We start from the raw sequence: 19,459 nt of genomic DNA on the forward strand, positions 1-19,459 counted from the left end.
GTGGGAACCCCACCAGGGGCTGATTGCTGGCCAGTGCTCCAGTCCTGCCGCTGCTCCTGCGGTGGTGGTTGACCCAGCCTGGCCGTTGCTCTACCCCTGGGGCTGCTTTAGAACCAGCCGCTGCTTTGGCCCTAGGGGCTGACCTGTCACTGGCTACTGCTATGGCCCCAGCCTCTGCTCTGGCCCTGGCTGCTGCTCCATCTCCGGCGGCCCTGGGCCACTGCTCTGGTGTCCCCAGGCCACTGCTTGAGTTGCTGCCCAGGTCACTGCTTTGGGCCACTGCTCCAGACAGCGGCTCTGGCCCCTGCGGGCTGACCCAGTGGCCGCTGGCCACTGCTTCTGCGGCCCAGAGCCACTGCTTCTGCAGCGGCAGCCTGTTGTTCCTGCAGCTTTGGGCCACTGCTCCTGCAGTGGGGGCTGACCACCAGCCGCTGCTCCAGGCCTGCTGCTGCTCCTGGGCAGGGCTGACAGCTGCTCCAGCCCTGCCACTGCAGTGGGCTGTAGCTGAAGAAGTCATGGAGGGCCATTAAAGTAATGGAATCCGTGACCGCTGTGACAGAATCATATCCTTATTTATTATACATAGATACTTTTCTGTTGGTTTCTCCAAGATCTGTTTGGTTTTGGTAAAAGAACTGGCTAGCTTATCTAAAATCTTGAGAGTAAAATAGATTCAACTTTTATAATGAAAAAATGGCTATACGTGTATTTGTTTTACTTGGGAAATTATTGTACATTTCATACAAAAATATTACCACGCTAGAAAATCATGTCTTAGTGTTTTTATCCACTGATCTGTACTTCCTTTCTTTGCAGGAGTTTTAGCTGTCATGGATGCATATAATCTTAATTATAAAGAAACCAAACAAGGAGAATCCCCTGGGGTAGCCTCAGACCTCAATCGCTCAGATAAGGACCCAATTTACATTGGTGGACTGCCAAGATCTAGGGCTGTGAGGTACAGAGTTCGTTCTTCCTTCTTGTTTCTTCCCTCTGCTTACGTGTTTGTAAGTATTGGGGAGGATCTTCAGCTTGTATAAATTTATAGTTCCATTGAAGTTACTAAGTTATGACAGTTTACCCCAGCTGAGGATCTGGCCATTACTCATTATTATTAATTATTTTCATCAGTGGATCTCAAAGTGCTTTACAAAGGGAGGTAAGCATCATTGTCACCATTTTACTGATGGGGAAACTGAAGCAGAGGGGTGACCTTACTGCCCCAAAGTTACAAACAGACCAACTCTCCTGAGTCCCAGTCCAGTGCTCTATCTAGACCACACTACCTAATTAGAACCACTAAGTGCCAGGGATCAACTGACCCATCTACAAGATGTAGTCCATGCTGATGTCTTTATACTTTAAAGTGTCTTTATACTTTATACCTCTTATTTAAATAACAATTGTCATTACTCCAGTGCTGTTTATAATGTTTAAGGTTTTAAAATACCATATAGATAGAGTTGTGAGGGCCTTGTTTCTTTTTAAAATAGCCAGATCAGTCTATATGTTACTGAAGTGTAAAATAAAAGCAAATAAAACCATAGTCTGAACGCATGTAAATTTTATGTAGACACCATGGTTTCCAACTAGTGTTAATGGAAAAAACCCCGTTCTTCAGCATACATTTTAAAAAATCTTAAAATGGAATTTTTGCAACTCCGTCTCAGTACTTGGACTAGAGGCAGACCAAAAATAACATATCCCAATAGGAGCCATTTAAAAAAAAATAATTTGTGGATGTCTCCAGTTTACAACATATGCTTTCTCTATTACACACCCACACTGGTCAATTCTTCAAGCTGCTTCAATTCAGCCTGAAGATAATGGCTCTAAAGTCTATACCTGATTTTTCCTGCAAATGAGGTAGTTTGATTTTTATATGGCATCTCTGTGCCTGGATAATTAGTGCCCACAGTTGAACCCCTAGGAAGGCACAATGAGCCAGTCCAAGTTAGACCAGGTCTTAGATTGTTCTAACTTGCACCAGAGAACAATTTATTCCCGGGACAGCTCTAATAAGAAGGAATGGGTGGGATAGGTGGAATAGAGTGCCTTTACCTCCTCCCTCACTGAGCTGTGTCATTGCAGCTGAGGATTTACCAACACCCCTCTGCCTCCCCCCCCAGCTTTGGAAATGAGTCATACTTTGGTTTTGCAGTGCATTGCTGTACATTTGAGTGTTTCAGCTTTTAGTGCTGTCTCCTCTAGATTTGGTAGTTCAGATAAGATTTAATGTACGTTGTGCAGCTACATTTTGGCTCAATTTTGCTCCTATTAAAAACAATGAGAAAACTAACCCTGACTTTAAAGAGAAGGATCAGCCCTTTAAATCAATCTCTTCTTTTCCTGTTAAATAATGTAACTTTACATTTTCCCGAATAAATCCCAATTTAAATTATTAAACCAGTGTTTTGTTTTTACCGTGGAAACTATTTTTTTTCTTTCAGGAAAGGGCTTAACAGCAGAACATATGTGGGATGCATTAAGAACCTGGAAATATCCCGCTCTACCTTTGACTTGCTAAAAAACTCGTATGGTGTGAGAAAAGGCTGCATACTGGAGGTAGGAAACTCTGGCAGCTCTGCTGGGTTGTTATACTCTGATTATTGCTGTGTATTAAACAATGCATCAGTGTTTTGTGATTAAATGTAGAGAGTAGAAGTGTATTGATTTATTGATAAATTATCAATTAGTCCACTATTGGTATTGTTCTTTCGCACTGGACATCTCATAGGGGACAAAAGCTATCATTTATTTCTCTGCTTTTGCAAAACAGCCTATCCGTAGTGTTAGCATCTTGAATGATGGCTACATTGAGTTGCTACCTAAGTCCCTGTCTCCAGAATCAGAACTGATGGTAACTTTTGCTACTAAGAACAGTAGCGGCATCATCTTGGCTGGTCTCAGCAAAGGAATGGAGAAGCGACGACGCAGACAAGCACATTTGGTTGGTACTAACTGATTTTAAACCTGAAATACTTTTAAACAACTTTGCTTCAACATGTCTTAGCACCTGTTTAGTTTAAGAATATAAACTGGATAGCAATGCTAGAAAAAAATCCACTGGGGCGTGAGTAGGAAGTTTTTCTCAAGCAAATGACATCCACTCTTTCAGAATGTAAACTTTCATTACAAATTAAAAAAATATATCTAGCCCTGATGGTTGCAAAGAAAGTCTTCCAAATATGGGCCAAACATAAACCAATGCAGTGGCGTGTTCCTGATTCTGCAGACAGACAACTCCAATATCTCTGCTGCTGCTCATGGTTTTGCAGAATTGTGGCAGAGTGAAAACTGACCAGAGCATTGTTGATTTTGCTGCTGCTATGTGGACAGGTTGAAATTGAAAAGAATCAGGTCAGTTTCACCCTACTACTACTGAGAAAAGCTATGAACAGCAACAGAGGCAGGCAGTGGGGAGGAAGACCCAGACACAGAGATTGGGTAGGAAGTAGAGTAGTGAAGGCACTCCAGACATCTGATTTTAGTAGCCAGGAGGCTGGTAGAAGGGTAGGATAGTAGAGACCCACTCAGCCTACAACATTCAAGAGGCTCTGGAATGAGAGGGAGAACAGAGGGAGAGACAATGTTCCTTTCCCTTTCCAGCAGGAGGTGGTGGTTGTTGGATTCAAATTTATCAAACATCTGCTATCTGGAGGCTGGTATGAAAGATGTCCCAAGCAGCGTCCAAGGACAGCATCCCAGCTTCCTTTAGCACTATCATATGGGGATATAAAGGGATTGGGTTTTTACCTGAGCTTTTACCATGGACAGGGGGACTCCCAGCTTTCATGTCTCTTTAGTTAGAAGGCTTAGTTCTCTAACTGTTATCTGTTCTCATTCACTGTCATGAGTGTTACCATGTTTGACTTGCAAACATTGCAGGGGCCAGTTTATGTGTTTTGGTATTTTATTTTTGAACTGTTTCCATTGAAATTTAAAAAATAAACAAAACAAATAAAATAAATGATGGATGTTTTCTTTTGGTTGTGGAGTTCATCAAAGTTTGTCTATAACACCTAAATTTGGTGGCAGATTTGACCAAATCACCCTTTTAAGTATTATTTATAGGGTATGAAAGAAAACAGAGTTGCAGTAAAAAAATTAATTGAATGATTAAATCTCCACAGCCCTTCTTTTCCATCATGCTGATTGATGGTCATCTTGCAGTGCATATTAATGCAGGAGACAGAGCAAGTACTAGAAAAATCATCCTCCAGCCTGCTAATGGAACATACAGCGATGGGCAAGAACATTCTGTCATCCTGATCCGGAATAAGAGGTACATGTGACTGTGAACAGTACCACTTGTTTAATTACTGTATGTCATTGTCAGTTCACCGTGTTCCCTGAAGAACTGACTTAGCTAGCTCATTTCAGTGGAACAATCAGGGTTGTATGTTTCTGTTGTTAATGGAGGAGTCCTGATTTATATGGTAATTGCATACAGCCAGTGATTAAGTTGTGCATGAAAGCTCCCTTGAAAGCTTTAGACAGTCTGGACCACCTGAGTAAAATGTACTAAATATTGCTAGAAAAAGTAGACAGTTAATTGACTATTTATTTATTTGACTAAGAAATATTCATGTCCAATTTACTCCTGTAACTGGATTAGTTGTCACATTTATAAAGCTGCTCAACAAATCCATCCTACTAAATAATAAAATATTCTTCAAAGAACCTCTTTAGCTGTAAATGGTGTAGGTGGATTATCAAAATCACTGAATCTTTACATAGGCATGGGAACTAGGGTGTGTGTGTGGGGGGGTGCTGCACTTACGCGGGGCTCTGCTCTTGGCCCCGCACCCAGGGTCCTGGCTGCCGGCCCTGCACCCAGGGTTCTGCTCCCAGCCCCGCACACGGGGTCCCGGCTGCCGGCCCCATGCCGGGGGCTCTGCTCCCAGCCCCAGCGCTAGGGGACGGGAGAGGGGTGCAGACGGGAGTAAGGGGGGCATGAGGTAAAAAATGTGGGGACCAGTGTTTTGCTGGCTTTCAGCACCCCCACTATAAAAATGTTCCAGAGTCACTGAATCTTTATTTCTTAGCACATGGCATTACTGAAGTTGAAATTGAAGTTCCTTTTGAATGATTTTCCGCTTCACCCTTTCAGGATGATAATAGTACAAGTGGATGAAAGTAATCCTGCAGAACTGAGACTTGGCTTGTCGGCAGAAATGAGCCCCATGAATATTTCCAACTTCTACGCTGGTGGGGTTCCAGCAGGAGAGGGCATTTCTGGGTTCAAGATGACAGGATCTTTTTACGGCTGTATTAGAAATCTGATCTTTAACATGCAGTAAGTCAGAGTGAATGGCAGCACTCTTTTGGAGAATGGAACTGCAGGCCTGTGCATTATAAAATATAAACTGTTGCTTTTGACTATAAGATCTCCAGCGCATGGACCATATCTAATTCCTTTTTTGTACTGTGGGCAAGCATAATGCCAGCACTCTGTAATAAATAGTAAAATGCAAAAGAGATTAGTATCAAACTTGCATCAATGAGTATTGCTGGCCACATTTTCAGATATTCAGTCAGACTCAAAAGTGCCTTTAGTGCATACAGATACATTGCACAAAACACATTGTTGGGTTCCGAGTGATCTGATTTGCATGCACAGATAAGATAATTGGCCAAGAAAACTGTTGCATGAATATTGTTGTGTAGAATTAGAGGATACTCTTTAATGATTTTCTCCCACTGTGGTTAACCCTTTTGAAACATTTTCCACTGATGTGCAAGTCTTCACCCATTGACAAGTGGGTAAGTTCTTGTAAAGTACTTCCATCTACTCAGAGCCCTCTCTTTTGTAAATCCAGGCTTCTGGATTTCACCACTGCCGTGAGGTACGAGCATGTGGATATGGACAGCTGCTTGCTTTCAGAGAAGCCTAAACCTGCCATACAAGCAGAAGATATTGAGATTCAACCAGAACTGCAGCCTTTGCCAATTCCTCTGCGGCCTCTTACCAATTTTGAGAGAGTACATACTACAAACTTAGTGCATGCTGCCCCTGTCGGCAAAGTGAGTATTGAGGGGGGAGCAAGGTCTATCCTAGCTGAGTTTTTGTTAACCCCAAATACAGAGCCATATGCTTACTTCCCTTCTTGAAAAGATGGTTTGTAAGGGAAAAAGCAATGGTATATCATACTATACCTCTGTACAGCAGTCACTTCTGGGCCTTACACCTGGAAGGCCAGGAGGAAGGGAAGTTGGCAGTTAAGCATGCCAATGATCAGCCACCTGTACACTTGCAACTGAGGAGTTCTGCATAAAAAAAGTGGGATACAGCCCTCAAGGCAGGTGAAGTTAGAGAGTAGTTGCTATTCTTGGCGTGTTCTCCTGCCAAAGTGGATCTGTGCTGAGATTTGCAGTGCAAATTAAAGTTGATTGAATCAATGTTATGTCACCATGAAAAACTCAGTGGTCATGTGCATACAGTTGCTAGCCCCTGCGGTGCTTTCATTGCTGAGGAGCAAGCCCAGACCATTGTGGAGGCACAGGATCAATAATCGTATCACAGTCTTTCCCTGTGAGTCGTGGGTCTATGTGTAGTTCGCACAATACCCGTGTGTGCTGCATTCCCAAGAACATGATGCAGCATTACTTTTCTCTTTCTGGAGCTGTACATCTTTATGACTGAGTGTTTCCTGAGTGTCTGGTAATCATTTTTATTTGGGAGGGAGACATAGGTTTTGTGGCTTTTATACCACAGGCCTATAAAAAGAAATGTTGAGCCGTCTGAGACCTGCAGTATAATTTTGTTTCATGCTCTGATTCAGAGCTATTGATGCTCTGAATATATGAGACTATCTCCACCAAGAGTAGCTAAGGAATTTCACACCAAAATTCTACTCTGACCTCCCCGTGACAAAGGCTGAGAGACTAATGAATAAGTAAACTGGAAGTAAATTAATAAATCAAAAGCTATAACACCTAACTAGCGGAGACTTTTGTGTTAGTGCTGTGAAGCATGGTCTAGTCATTATAACTAGTTTCCTTTGTGCCTGCCAAATGTCCCAACCATCTGAGAGGTCAGGCGATTGCTATTACAGTACTAGTCACATTTTTCCAGTGTGGCAGTTGCACACGGAGCAAACAGCACAGTTAGGTCGCCATAAAAGAGTGCTATTTAAGCAACAAAATATTTTAATACCTCTTGTGGAATATTCTCTTTAATGAGGCTCTTTCATTAACAGGGACAGTGTGCACAGGATTCAATACCAGATCATGTTCCCGGTGCCCACCAGTTTGGCCTTGCTAAAGGGAGCCACATAGTACTGCTTTTTAATCAGTCTACCGTCAGAAGGAAGTAGGTATATCTTGAATTACACATGACACATAGTCTTGCATTTAGGTGCATAAAAGAGAACAATCTCGATGAAGGAGTGGGGTAGCAGGGTTTCTCCCCAAACCCAGCGTCAGACCTTGCCTCTGCCTTAGTTTCTTTCCTCTGCCATTATCAACTAAAGCACCACACCTGGTGGATTGTAACTATGCTACTCTCCCAGGATCTTCTTTATTAACCTAAATTAATAGTTTAACTCAAAATCAGAGTCTCCCAGACTTCCTCTTCAGGCATAGCAGTCCTTTGTGCCCCTTGTGGGCTTCTAAATCTCTCACAGGGTTTTCCTCCCCCCCCCCCCAAAAAAATATTCCAGCCAGGTCTTATTCCAGAAACTTCTTCCCCAATTCCCTCTGGATCCCCTGCAGGAGCCCTCTTCTGCACTCACTCCTCCGACCACCTGCCCTGAGAGCTAAGGAGAGTCCCCCTGCTCAGTTTTTCCACCAGTAAGCTGGTTTCCAGCCTTCCCACCCGGCTCTTATATACACTCCCTAGATATCTGTCTATGTGCTAAGAAGCATCTCCCTGATCTTTTCAGTCTCTCCCTGAGCTCAGGCTTCTCTATATATCCCAGCAGGCCTGGCTATGAGTCACAGGCTTCCACCAGGTTAGCCCAGGGCTCATTTCCTTCACCTGGAGAGGTGGGCGGAGCCTTTCACAAGGTGCAGCTGAATCCAATCCCCTTAAAAGAGCCCACTCACCCGTGACAAGCTGTTTGTGTGTTTCTGATATATGGTATTACTTTTTATTGTGGAATCTCTATTGGTCATGCTTTCAAACATCTATAGTGGGTTATCATTTGCTTTGGTCCTTTTTAAACCAATAACTTTTAGTCTTAAGGGAAGTTTTCTATCTCTATAAAACAAGGATTTGAAAAATATTCTATTTTTATTGTCTAGACTTTCTATCCAGCTGAATCTGAGAACCTATGCCTCTAGTGGCCTGATTTACTACCTGGCTCACCAGAACCAGATTGATTATGCAGCCCTTCAGCTTCATGGGGGACAACTCTATTTCTTATTTGATCTTGGGAAAGGAAAAGCAGTAGCCTTTCACCCGGCTGCCATCAGTGATGGCAAATGGCACACGGTAGGTACCCAAGAGACTTGAACTCTCCTGCAATCAATTTTGCTTGCCTTAGCCACACATTAGCGTGAGTGTTTGCATGCAGGACTTGGCCACTGTTCTGAAATAATTCAAATACCTGAATAATGAACTTTCCTTTTTTTATTCTTATTAACGGTGAAGTGAGTCCTGCACCTCGTAGCCTATAAAGTACTTCAGCTTATTCAGAGACAATTACTTAACAAAAAGAGGGGTAATAAGCCAAAGCTGCAATCATCCCTTCTATGGGAAAATCCTTCAGAGTGGCCTGGAAACTCTGAGTTTACCCACATGGAGTTGTAAGGATTAGGGCTACTCAGGGCTGGAGTACACCGAACCCCTAAGGTGCCAGTAACATGCACTATGTAACTTGTACCATGATTTGGAGGCAAACATTGTAGGTGCTTCAACAGCTAGGCCTTCTGGTGCTAGCCCTAGTGGAGCCGAATAATCACCCAGACATGTGGTTAAGGGAAAGGGGTATTTAACTAGGTTGGGAAGGAAAGGGAAAGGTTGCAAATACCATAGGTACAGAGGCTTAAACAGCTACAGTTCAAAGAGAACAGTAGCAGTTCTTGTTAGAGCCCTGGGACAGTCCAGTCAAGTCAGGGATCTTCATGCCTAGTGCCTGGGTCTCTCTCCAGTCCAGTCTCTATTCAAGCAAATAGGAGCTTGCAGATTTCCAGGCCAGGCTCAGTTAGTGTCTCTCATTGGGACCTTGCTGCACTGGCTCCCTGCCCAGCCATTGTTGCTCCCCCATAAGCCCTACACAGATCTACGACCAGCTATAGTGTCTGGCAGACACAGCTTGTTCCACACACGGCTCTGCCCACAGTTCCTGGGGGGGGTCCTATCTGCACCCAGCTTCTCTGCAGATCCTTGCAAGTCGTTGCTGCTTCCCAAAGATGCCTAGTCATTTCCTCGTTCAGGGTCCTTCCTCCTACCTGGCCACGAGGAAGGGGATGTGCAGTGGGTAGGGAGTTGATAGGAAATGTAGTCCCTACTTAGCAGGTTCATCACAGAATTTTCTGCAGATTCCTCCATCAAGGGGCAGGGGTTGGTGCAATGTAGAGAAAGCGCATGTGTTGGCCACAGATGTCAGAGAATCCAGTGGAGATTCCTTGTATCTCTATACCTTGCCTCTCTCTCTGGTTCCCTGCCAGCAGAGGTCCACTGGACCCCTTTGTCTCTGAGAGGCTCCTCCCTTTGTGAGGAGGTTGGGTTCCACGCTGCACTGGAGCTACACACAAAGGTTAGGACTAACTCTGTCAGCATTAAATTTAGCGTGAATTTTCCTTGAGTCTGGTGAGGAAGACAATATACATCTCATTAGTCCTTGCCCTTCTTCTCCGTGCCTGGAGACCTGAGGGGGCTTCTGTGGGGATGGGTGGCATAGAGGTGCCACCTTCCACATCCAGCCTGGGAATCCTCAGAATATTGTCTTGCATGCCTAATACAAGTAGAGCAACAAACAACATAAGCTACCACACAAAGAAAGCAAAGATGAGCTACAGTCAGAGACCCCACAGATGAGCTCTAGTGTATATTGAGAGGCAGAATATTCCAGAATTATGGTCCCCAACAGCAGTTTTGAAGCTGCCTTAAATATAACAAAAATAGACTAGTTATTTTATTCAATGCATTAAATACTAATAGTAAGACCTTGAAATGCACTCGCAGGACAATAGGCAATCAGTGCAGGCCATGGAGTGTTTGAGTGTCAGTTATTTGGGGATGAAGCGGTAATGCTGTTGCGTTCTGAAATAACCTCAACTTGTGGATGACTTCTAAGAGTAACTCCAAATACAGCATGCTAACGCAATCTAGGCTCTGAAATCATCTTCAGAAATGGATCTTGCCCACTCTTATTGTGGTCAGCAGGTTGATACAAACTTTGCTATTTCTTTTAGGTAAAGACAGAGTATGTTAAACGAAAAGGCATAATCACCGTCGATGGACAGGAATCTGCAACAGTTAATGCTCTGGGAGATGGTAACACGTTGGATGTGGAGGGGAAGCTCTATCTGGGAGGGCTTCCTTTAGATTATACAGCTAGAAATATTGGAAATGTAAGATTTCTTTTGAAAATATCTTTGTTAAGAATGTATAAGAGATAACCCAAATGGTTCATAGCATAAGCTAAGCCCCAACTATCTGGGGTTAGGAAGCATAATTTTCCAGTACAGGTTTCTTTCACCTTTCTCTATAGCATCTGGTACTGGTCACTGACTGGGATAGGATACTGGACTAGATGGTCTGTTATCTATGGCAATTCTGCCTCCCTGTGTATTGTAACTTCACACTTACCTCTTCCATAATTGGACTTACTGTATACAGGCTAACAAAGTTGTTAACACATTGACTCTGTAATTTAATCAAAACAATGGTTAGAAATACTAGTGATTTTCATAATAACGTACTGAAGCAAATTCAAGCGCCTTTAATTTATGGGCTTGTTCTCTGTTCCCGATAATGGCAATGGCAAACCCCTCATTTATTTGCATCAGAGCAGGAGTAGGCCCCTCAAGCATGTGTCTTTGACTATTAGCATTTCTAGGCTGTTTTCTGTTTTGATAAACTCTTATCTATTTTTACTGCTGTAAGGCATCATATACATTTGCGGCACTTTATAAATAATTATGTTGGTGCTTTAAATCCCTGAATGTTCTCTTCAGAGAATCCTTAATTTACAGTGATGTCAGACATTGCTGTGAAAGATCAGCCTGCAGTTTGCCTAGGGTGACCAGACAGCAAGTGTGAAAAATCAGGACATTGGGTGGGACATAATAGGACCCTATATAAGAAAAAGACCCAAAAATCGGGACTGTCCCTATAAAATCGAGACATCTGGTCACCCTAAATTTGCCTTATGTATTAACTGTTATATCTCACTATGCTTAGGTCACTCACAGTATCCCTGCATGCATTGGCAGTGTGATGATTAACAACAAGCAACTCGACAAAGAGAGCCCTGTCTCCATCCTTGCTGTGAATAAATGTTATGCAACAGCACAGGAAGGCACTTTCTTTGATGGAAGCGGGTTTGCTGCTCTAGGTAAGTGTCATTAATAGAATCAATAGCTTATTGAATTAGTGCTCATGAAAACTCATCAATTTTATGTCTAGATGCAACGAACATAATTAAATGACACTTCATTCAACTATTGTGTATTCTGGGTATCTATTTCTAACTGACTTCTTCCCCCTTTATGTCCAAGACTGCCCCCTGCCCACTTGCTAATGATCTGGCAGTCTGCAAAGGAGTCTCTGACACAAGTAAAAGACCTAACTCTTCTCCAGCTGAGAAAAGAAGCAGTGCTCTGTGTGTGTGTGTGTGTGTGTGTGTGTGTGTGTGTGTGTGTGTGTGTGTAAGAGTTTAAACTGGTGTAATTTAAAGGCTGAGGAATCAGAAGGTATAAGGGAGTGAATTTGAAAAAGGGTAGGACTCACTTTTCACTTTTCCCATAGATGCTGGAACTGGGGCTGCTGCCATACCTCCTGGCTTGAAGTGGTTTCCATCATATACAAGGTTTACAGTTTGGTTCAATGGCTCTCAGCACCCCCACTATACAAATTGTTCCAGCACCTCTGACTTTTTCTGTTTCCTCAACATATTGAACTACACCAATGTAAACTCCCTTAGATCTCCTTAAGCCCAGTGTACTGATGTAAGAGTCTAAATGCGTGAAAGGGAACTTCATTGCATGTAAGGGAATTTTAACTCTCACCACTTTACACATAGTTTTTGAATTTGGATTATAGTCTACAAACAGCTTTCCAGAGCCTCAGCAAAAACCCTGTCCATTCAGGGTAATTAACATGCCTATTAATGATTACATGTACTATTGATTACTTGTCACAGTTCAGGGCAACTGCACTTGTATTCCCCCTCCATGCAATGGCACCCACTCTTAGGGTACGTCTGCACTGCACTCTCCTTACACCAGTTTATAGAGTATAAATACTGCATGCCCCCCTAGCATGGGTACAAATAGCAGGATAGATGGTGAGGCACTGCTTAGGGGAGTAAAGACATGCTTAAACCCTGTGGATAGGTACCCTATACATCTCTCTACACACCCACGCAGTGCTGTTCTTAGCAGTATGGTGTCCTGTGCCACACCACTGATGGGAATCTTTCCTCACTGCAGGGAAAGGCTCAGGCAGTGGGGAAAGGCTTGTTGCTGCTGGAGCTTTTCCATGCTGTCTGCTTGCTGCCAGTCTTTCGTAAACAGTTTAATTGCGCCCAGTGATAAGTTACCAAACGATTTTCTCTAAGCAAACACATTTATTCTTAGGGTAAAAGCATTATAGAAAAATAACATATTAAAAATAATAAAGAACCTACACACACACACACACACACACACACACACACACACACACACACACACACACACAAAGAAGTTTACCAGAGATCACTCCCACCATTTCCATAAGGATTCTGGCCTGTGTCAGTCCTTCGAACCCTTCCCTAAGGATTGGGACCCTCCCTTTGGACAGAGTGTTCTGTCTTTCTGCATCAGAAAGAAGGCCTTGCATCAGTTTAAACTCTGGCTTTTTATTCAAAGGTCTTTTCTTTGTCTGTTGGCCTCTGGAGAATCCACTTTGAACTAGTATAGGCAAGCCTGCCACAGGAGTTGGTGCCTCTCTGGGGGTGTTTCAACCTTAGAGAATTTGCCCACTGTTCTTAGTCTGGAGGGGCTGTGGTTACCCTACCCCATGGAATTGCATACTTAAACTCAGTACAAGACAAAGATATTGCAGAACATTGCCATATCGGTCACATGCCTAATCTTTTACTTTATGCTTATCATTTATTTTTCAGTGAAAGAAGGTTATAAAGTCCGATCTGATGTGAACGTTACATTTGAGTTCCGCACCATGGCTATGAATGGAGTTCTTCTTGGAATCAGTAGCGCTAAAGTAGATGCCATTGGACTGGAGATTGTGAATGGCAAGGTGGGTTGCATAGGGAAGTTGAATTTAGGGTTAGTTCTCCAAGGCTTGTGCAAAATGGGAAAGTCGGGCGTGCTGAGCATTACATCAGTAATAAGTGATGAAACCAAAAGACCAGAAGACAATGTGATAGAAACAAAGATGTTGCTGTGATTCATAAATATAACATGTAATCTGGGGCAAACTTTTGGTCACAAGGAAGGTGGTTTCACATCATGATGTTCACCACAATGTGAAGCAGCACAGGGACTCCTCATCCTATAATTACTGACCATAGTACTTATGTCAGCCTGAAGAGTTTGTGCTTTCCTTTCTAGTTGGACTAGCTACTATACTGTGTATGTTGTTTGCTGGACCAGCAATACCTTTCATATATGTCGGTACTCTTTCCAATTAAGCTAAACTTGCCCTTACTCAAGAACGCTCTTGCAGAAAGTATTTAGCTGCTGTGTCTTAGCAAGAATTTTGTTAGCATAGGTTGAAAGTCCTATTGTTATTCTGAGATGAGAAATTGTCAGGAAATGGAATGAGTCACCATTCAATCATTTTCTTTTAAAGTGAGACTGAAGAGCTTGGAGGAAAGTATATATAAGAAAGTTGGCTTTAGTTTCCCTGTTTCTTTTGCTAGAAGTCTTATTTATTTATAAAGCTAATTTATAAATCCCATCAATTTAATTTTACTTAGGAAAAGAAAATAGTACAAGATTTAGTCTCCTTTTTGGCGACAGTTAAAACAAAGGAGAACTGTAAATCTCTAAAACAGGATTAATGTAAACTGATGAGGCCTTTTAAATTGAATTAAAAACAAATTCTGTGATTACTTTTCAAATATAAATTATATTTTTGAATTATATTTTTTTCTGGACAAAGCTAAAAGCTAACAACGTTTATTTAAAACTTTTCAGTGAGTCTGCCTAATGATACTTCAGCAGTGAAGAGAAGCATAAGCCAGCTCAGAATAATAGAGCCCAAAGAAAACACAATGGCTGTTTGAACCAAGCCATCTCATAAGCACTAGTGTAATTTACAGGAAATGTTTTTCCATTAAGTGTTTTTTTTTTTTTTAATGGAGGTGGAGGCTTTTATGCCTTTATCTGAGACATGGGGGCTGGTGGGAGTGTCCACCACTATTTCCCCCCCCATGCATACCCTCATCCTTAAGGTTTCATGTCCCAACTATCATCTCTTCAATTGTATTGGAATGGACACTTAGTGAACATACGGGAAAGCGGTAGCATTACCAAAGTATTGTTAGGTTTTTGAGAGTCCCAAAGCTAGTGGGAAAAGTGGGGACTTGCAGGGAAGAATCAGGGGATATGTATATAAAAACATCTCTTAATTTAAATAGATTAAAAAGAGAAAAAATCGCCAACTACAAAAATGACCTAATTTAAGGAGTTATCTGCTAATTTGCACCATGAATAAATAAGTAGTCTAAGCTCACTGCACGAGCTAGGCTTCTGCCTCCTCATGTTAATCCCAATAGTGCCCAGGCTCTCTTGAGAGGGAGCCTGTGGCTGTTCAGCTCAGCCCTCTCTGTACATCAGGAAATTTCTCATTATCTGCTACCCAGACAATTTAAAAGCTTCCTCATCCAAGAAAAAAGAACCAACTTACATGTAATGCCGTTGACTAGGGAGCTCATCACCCTATTACAATGGAATAACAATTCCTTATCCCACACTCCAATTTATCCATTTGCCGACATTGCTCCCAACAAAAATTGCTTATCTAAATATTGAAGATTTCCTAGAGCTGTCTATGCCTGAAGTCAAGAGTTCCTACCTTTTTTACGGGTACAAAAATGCCCAGCTGCTAGCCAGGCCTCCATTATAGGGAACTGCAATCTTTATGGTTACTACTCCGGGTAATTAACTGTGTTCCGGGTCTCACTGGTCATTATGATTCAGAAAGCTACACAGAAAGTATCTTGCAGCAATCAGTACATAGTTGCCCACTTCCCCTGTACAAAATAAATACATTGCTTTTAAATACATTGCTTTTAAATATTTCCCCCAATTTGCCCTTGTTTGGGGGTAATATTTACATGTTTGAGCGTCAAACACAAAAAAGATGTTTTTTAATCTGTTTAAACAAGAAAAGAAAAATGAAAAAGAAATAGAACCGTACATTCATACATATGTATCCACACACACATTGGCACTGACCTAGTGGTTTCCCATCCTATACATAACTGCTGCCCTATTGAAGCAATTACTGGACATGATGGTCTTAGTACTCCAGTGTAAATCAGGTGTAATGCCTATTAAGTCAGTGGAAGTACACTGGTGTAGAAGAACCAGTCCCCATATTCATAGCAAACATTTCTATCCCAAATAAAGAATGCCTAACGTGTTGAATGTATCCTGGTTAGGTTTAGAAAATATTTTAATAAGGATTAAACTCCATCTATTAAATTGATTGTTGTGCTTTGGTTAATCGTCAGTCATTTATTTAAAAAAAAAAAGAACTCTTCGCAGCAGCATGAATGTGCTTTGATTCAGTCAAATTGCTCCACATGTGCTTACTGTCTGTGTCATTATTGGCATCTGGTTATTTGTTCAGGTTTTGTTCCATGTCAACAATGGAGCTGGCAGAATAACAGCCACATATGAACCACGAGGTGCAAATAGCTTATGTGATGGAAAGTGGCACAAGCTTCAAGCAAACAAAAGCAAACATCGCATTGCTCTGATGATTGATGGGAATTTGGTTCAGGCTGATAATCCCCACATCCAGTCAACATCTGCAGATACAAACAATCCCATTTATGTTGGAGGCTATCCAGGTATGTACGGTAGTATTTCTCTCTCACTAAATAGCTAACTAGGCAGTTCACAAACTGCATAGTCCATAATAATTTAGTGAATGTAATGTGAGATCACAGCTATGCTAAGAGCCTATTAACTTTTTTGAGTTTCCGGAATTTACTTTGTTGAGGATGGGTTAACTCCGGTCATGAAAAATTGATTCTGGCAGAAATTCTTTTAATATGGATTTATTGAACTAGATCAATTGAACTTGGCACAAGAAGGTATACATTTACACGTCCCTGCCAAGTCTCAACCCTAACACTGGAGGAGAGTTGTACCTTTTGAAATACTTCCCTCCCTTGGGGTTTCCATGGAATGGGGCCACTTTTCAATCTGAGATGACACAGGATCCTCACTTGCGGAGCATCTTGTGAGGGTGTGCTGTATTAACGGGCATATCAAGGCATTCCCCCTTGCCCCACCATCTGTGTAGGCATTTATACCACACTCACCCCCACTTGTGGCCATGCTACATGGCTAGGACGATGCATTATGAGGCTGTGCTTGTCCTCTGAGATCCCTCCCTCTCTGCAGTGGAGGGCAGGTTGCCAACTACTTGGTGTGACACTTTCTCTGGGCGCCCGGAGAGAGTGGGTGACCTTGTTACCGCTCTGCCTTAGTAAGAGAGAGACTTGCTGATGCTAAGCTGAATGACAGCTCCCCGTAATTCCCATTTGTTAGGCACCCCAGACAGATTTCTCAGGAGTCTGCCAGCCCTTACTTTGCCTTGCAGGTAAAGCTTGGTACACCCCAGAGCCCGAGCCCCCTTGAAGAATGCTCCTCCTTGGTATCCAGCCCCTTCACTGGACACTCACAGTAATTACCAAGTCTGCTGCCTCCAAAGAGACAGTGTACACACTAGGTTACACACCAGCATTCACACTTTGCTTAATGTTACAGCACTGAGACAAACTTGTTTATCAACTCTGCCTGGTTACTTGGTTTAAACGTATTTTTAATACACACATGCAACTCTTGCATTACACCCGCATGTAAATCTCACAGTGCTTATGATTAAGGCTGCGCGTCTGTCACAGAAGTCACAGATTCCATGACTTTCCGTGACCTTCATGACTTCTGCAGCTGCTGGTGCTGGCTCAGGGGCTGCCTGAGCGGGGGCAGCCCCTGGGCCAGCAGCAGCAGTTTGGGTGTGTGGGAGGGGGCTCAGGGCTAGGGGCAGGGGGTTGGAGGCCCTTACCTTGGGGTGGAGGGCTCCCACTGGCATGACCCTGCAGCTTCTAGGTGGCGGAGAGGCCCGGGGGAGCTCCGCGCTGCCTGTGCCCACAGGCTCCGCCCCCGCAGCTCCCATTGGCTGCAGTTCCTGGCCAATGGGAGCTGCAGCAGCCAGCGCTTGTGTCCCTCCACTGCCTAGGAGCTGCAGGGATGCAGAGCCTGGTAGGGAGCCCCTGCCAGCCCCGCCTCCCCTCCCCCCCTTACATGACATTTTTGATAGATAAATACTATGACAAGAATGTGTTAGATGTAGTGAGTTAGGAGTTGCCCTTACAAGACCGTGACACCTTTACAGTTGGAACTGAGGTGGTCATACTTGCGTCTGTGAAGGACTGTTTCTACAGGCCAAGATAGACACCGGGTGTAAATTTATCTCTAAGTCTCATTTGCTCTGCACAATTTCCTTTTTCATATAAATATTTATTGCCATTAAATTATAATGCCAAGAAAAATAGAGTTTAGTGCTCTTAAGATTAAACTGTACTGTAGGCCATAATTTGGGTTAGGCCAAATTTTGCATTGAATTTATCCATTAAAAAGATTACATTTGTAACATCAGAAAATTGGCTACTTTGCAAGCAGGGTGAATATATTTATTTGTAGCTTTTTAATACCTTATACTTCTATTGAGCCTGAATAGATGTCAGACGATGATGAATTATTAAACAAAGTGGGAAATGCCCACGTAAATTGATCTCTGAAACAGTAGTTATTATTAGAACAGATAGGCCTGTGACAGGTTGGACCCCTTTGTCGTCCATTGGAAAAACACTGGCATTCCAACAGGGGTTGGGGGGTTCCAGTACCATAGAATCATAGAATATCAGGACTGGAAGGGACCTCAGGAGATCATCTAGTCCACCTTGCTGCTCAAAGCAGGACCAATCCCCAGATAGTTTTGCCCCAGATCTCTAAATGGCTCCCTCTCAAGGATTGAACTCACAACCCTGAATTTATCAGGCCAATGCTCAAAGCACTGAGCTATCCCTCCCCTCCAGGTGGCTCAGTCACATGTCTCCGGGCAGGGTCGTAGCAGCCAATACTTGTAGGCTATCTTGAGCGTCCACAGGAAGACTAAACTCTTCCACAGTCCTTTGTTGTCTTGCTGATGGGCCATCAGCCCTGTCTGGCTTTGCATTGTTGTACTGAAGGGCTAGTTGTGTGTGACACCCAAAATAGCACATCTGAAATATAGATACACGGTCAATAGTCCTAACTTCAGATACAGAAATGAGACGGGAATACGAACTGGATAATCACATTCAGTAAATCATAACCTTTCCAATGATATCTTACATGAGCCATCTTACACAAAGTATATGTTATGCCATATCCATATTTCCATAAAGAATAGGGAGTGTAAGGTCACTAGGCCTATTTGTTATGAAGAGTTTTGATTGATGAAATCTACAGAGCAAATATGACTTTTAAGCATTTGGAAAGCTTTAGGAATAATACTTTGCACTTGTACAGAACCATGTGTGTTAGAGCTCAAGATAGTTTACAGCTATTAATGAATGACTCCATCAAGCATGGCTACTGCTTGATCTCCTAGGATTCCTTGGAAGGTTTTATGGGGTTATGTTTGTTTAAATGGTGCTAATGCAATAGTAATTGTTCCTCTAGCAACATTCCTCTTGGAAATATGTATCATAGGTGCAGAGAAGGGAGAAATTCACCCACCATAGTGCTGCAGAAAGCATTCAGTGCACTGTTTCACCTCTTGCATCATGCAATAGAGCTGGTCTCTGTAAACTGTTCCATGTAGTTCAGCATGAAGGGATGGACTGGGGGAGTGACTAAGGCCAAGGAGGACAAGGTTATGCAGATCTAGCAGCTGCAATGTCCTGGTAGAAGATATACTGGGCTCCAAACCAGCTTGTTCTGTAATAGTGATTGTGGCATGGCTATCGCCTCCCTTCCCGCGGGCTGAGGTGGTTTCTTTCCCCTACTGCTGACTGGATTGCCCGTCTAGTTTGGCTGGTGCAAACCATGTGGCAGT

The 19,459-nt window shown here is 42.9% G+C and overlaps 1 protein-coding gene across 1 annotated transcript in view; it reads left to right on the plus strand.

Annotated features, from left to right (window-relative positions):
* Positions 1–19,459, plus strand: part of LAMA1 (laminin subunit alpha 1) — a 144,579-nt gene that overhangs the window by 124,403 nt on the left and 717 nt on the right. Inside the window, exons 51-62 of the mRNA XM_034762645.1 lie at positions 817–958; positions 2,451–2,565; positions 2,780–2,950; positions 4,134–4,285; positions 5,114–5,299; positions 5,823–6,027; positions 7,203–7,315; positions 8,248–8,437; positions 10,363–10,521; positions 11,354–11,507; positions 13,281–13,414; positions 15,977–16,199. Of these exons, the coding sequence (XP_034618536.1) occupies positions 817–958; positions 2,451–2,565; positions 2,780–2,950; positions 4,134–4,285; positions 5,114–5,299; positions 5,823–6,027; positions 7,203–7,315; positions 8,248–8,437; positions 10,363–10,521; positions 11,354–11,507; positions 13,281–13,414; positions 15,977–16,199 (1,944 nt within the window). The remainder of the gene's footprint in view (positions 1–816; positions 959–2,450; positions 2,566–2,779; positions 2,951–4,133; positions 4,286–5,113; positions 5,300–5,822; positions 6,028–7,202; positions 7,316–8,247; positions 8,438–10,362; positions 10,522–11,353; positions 11,508–13,280; positions 13,415–15,976; positions 16,200–19,459) is intronic.

Source organism: Trachemys scripta, chromosome 2 (genome assembly GCF_013100865.1).
Source record: "Trachemys scripta elegans isolate TJP31775 chromosome 2, CAS_Tse_1.0, whole genome shotgun sequence".
Taxonomy (NCBI): Eukaryota; Metazoa; Chordata; order Testudines; family Emydidae; genus Trachemys; species Trachemys scripta.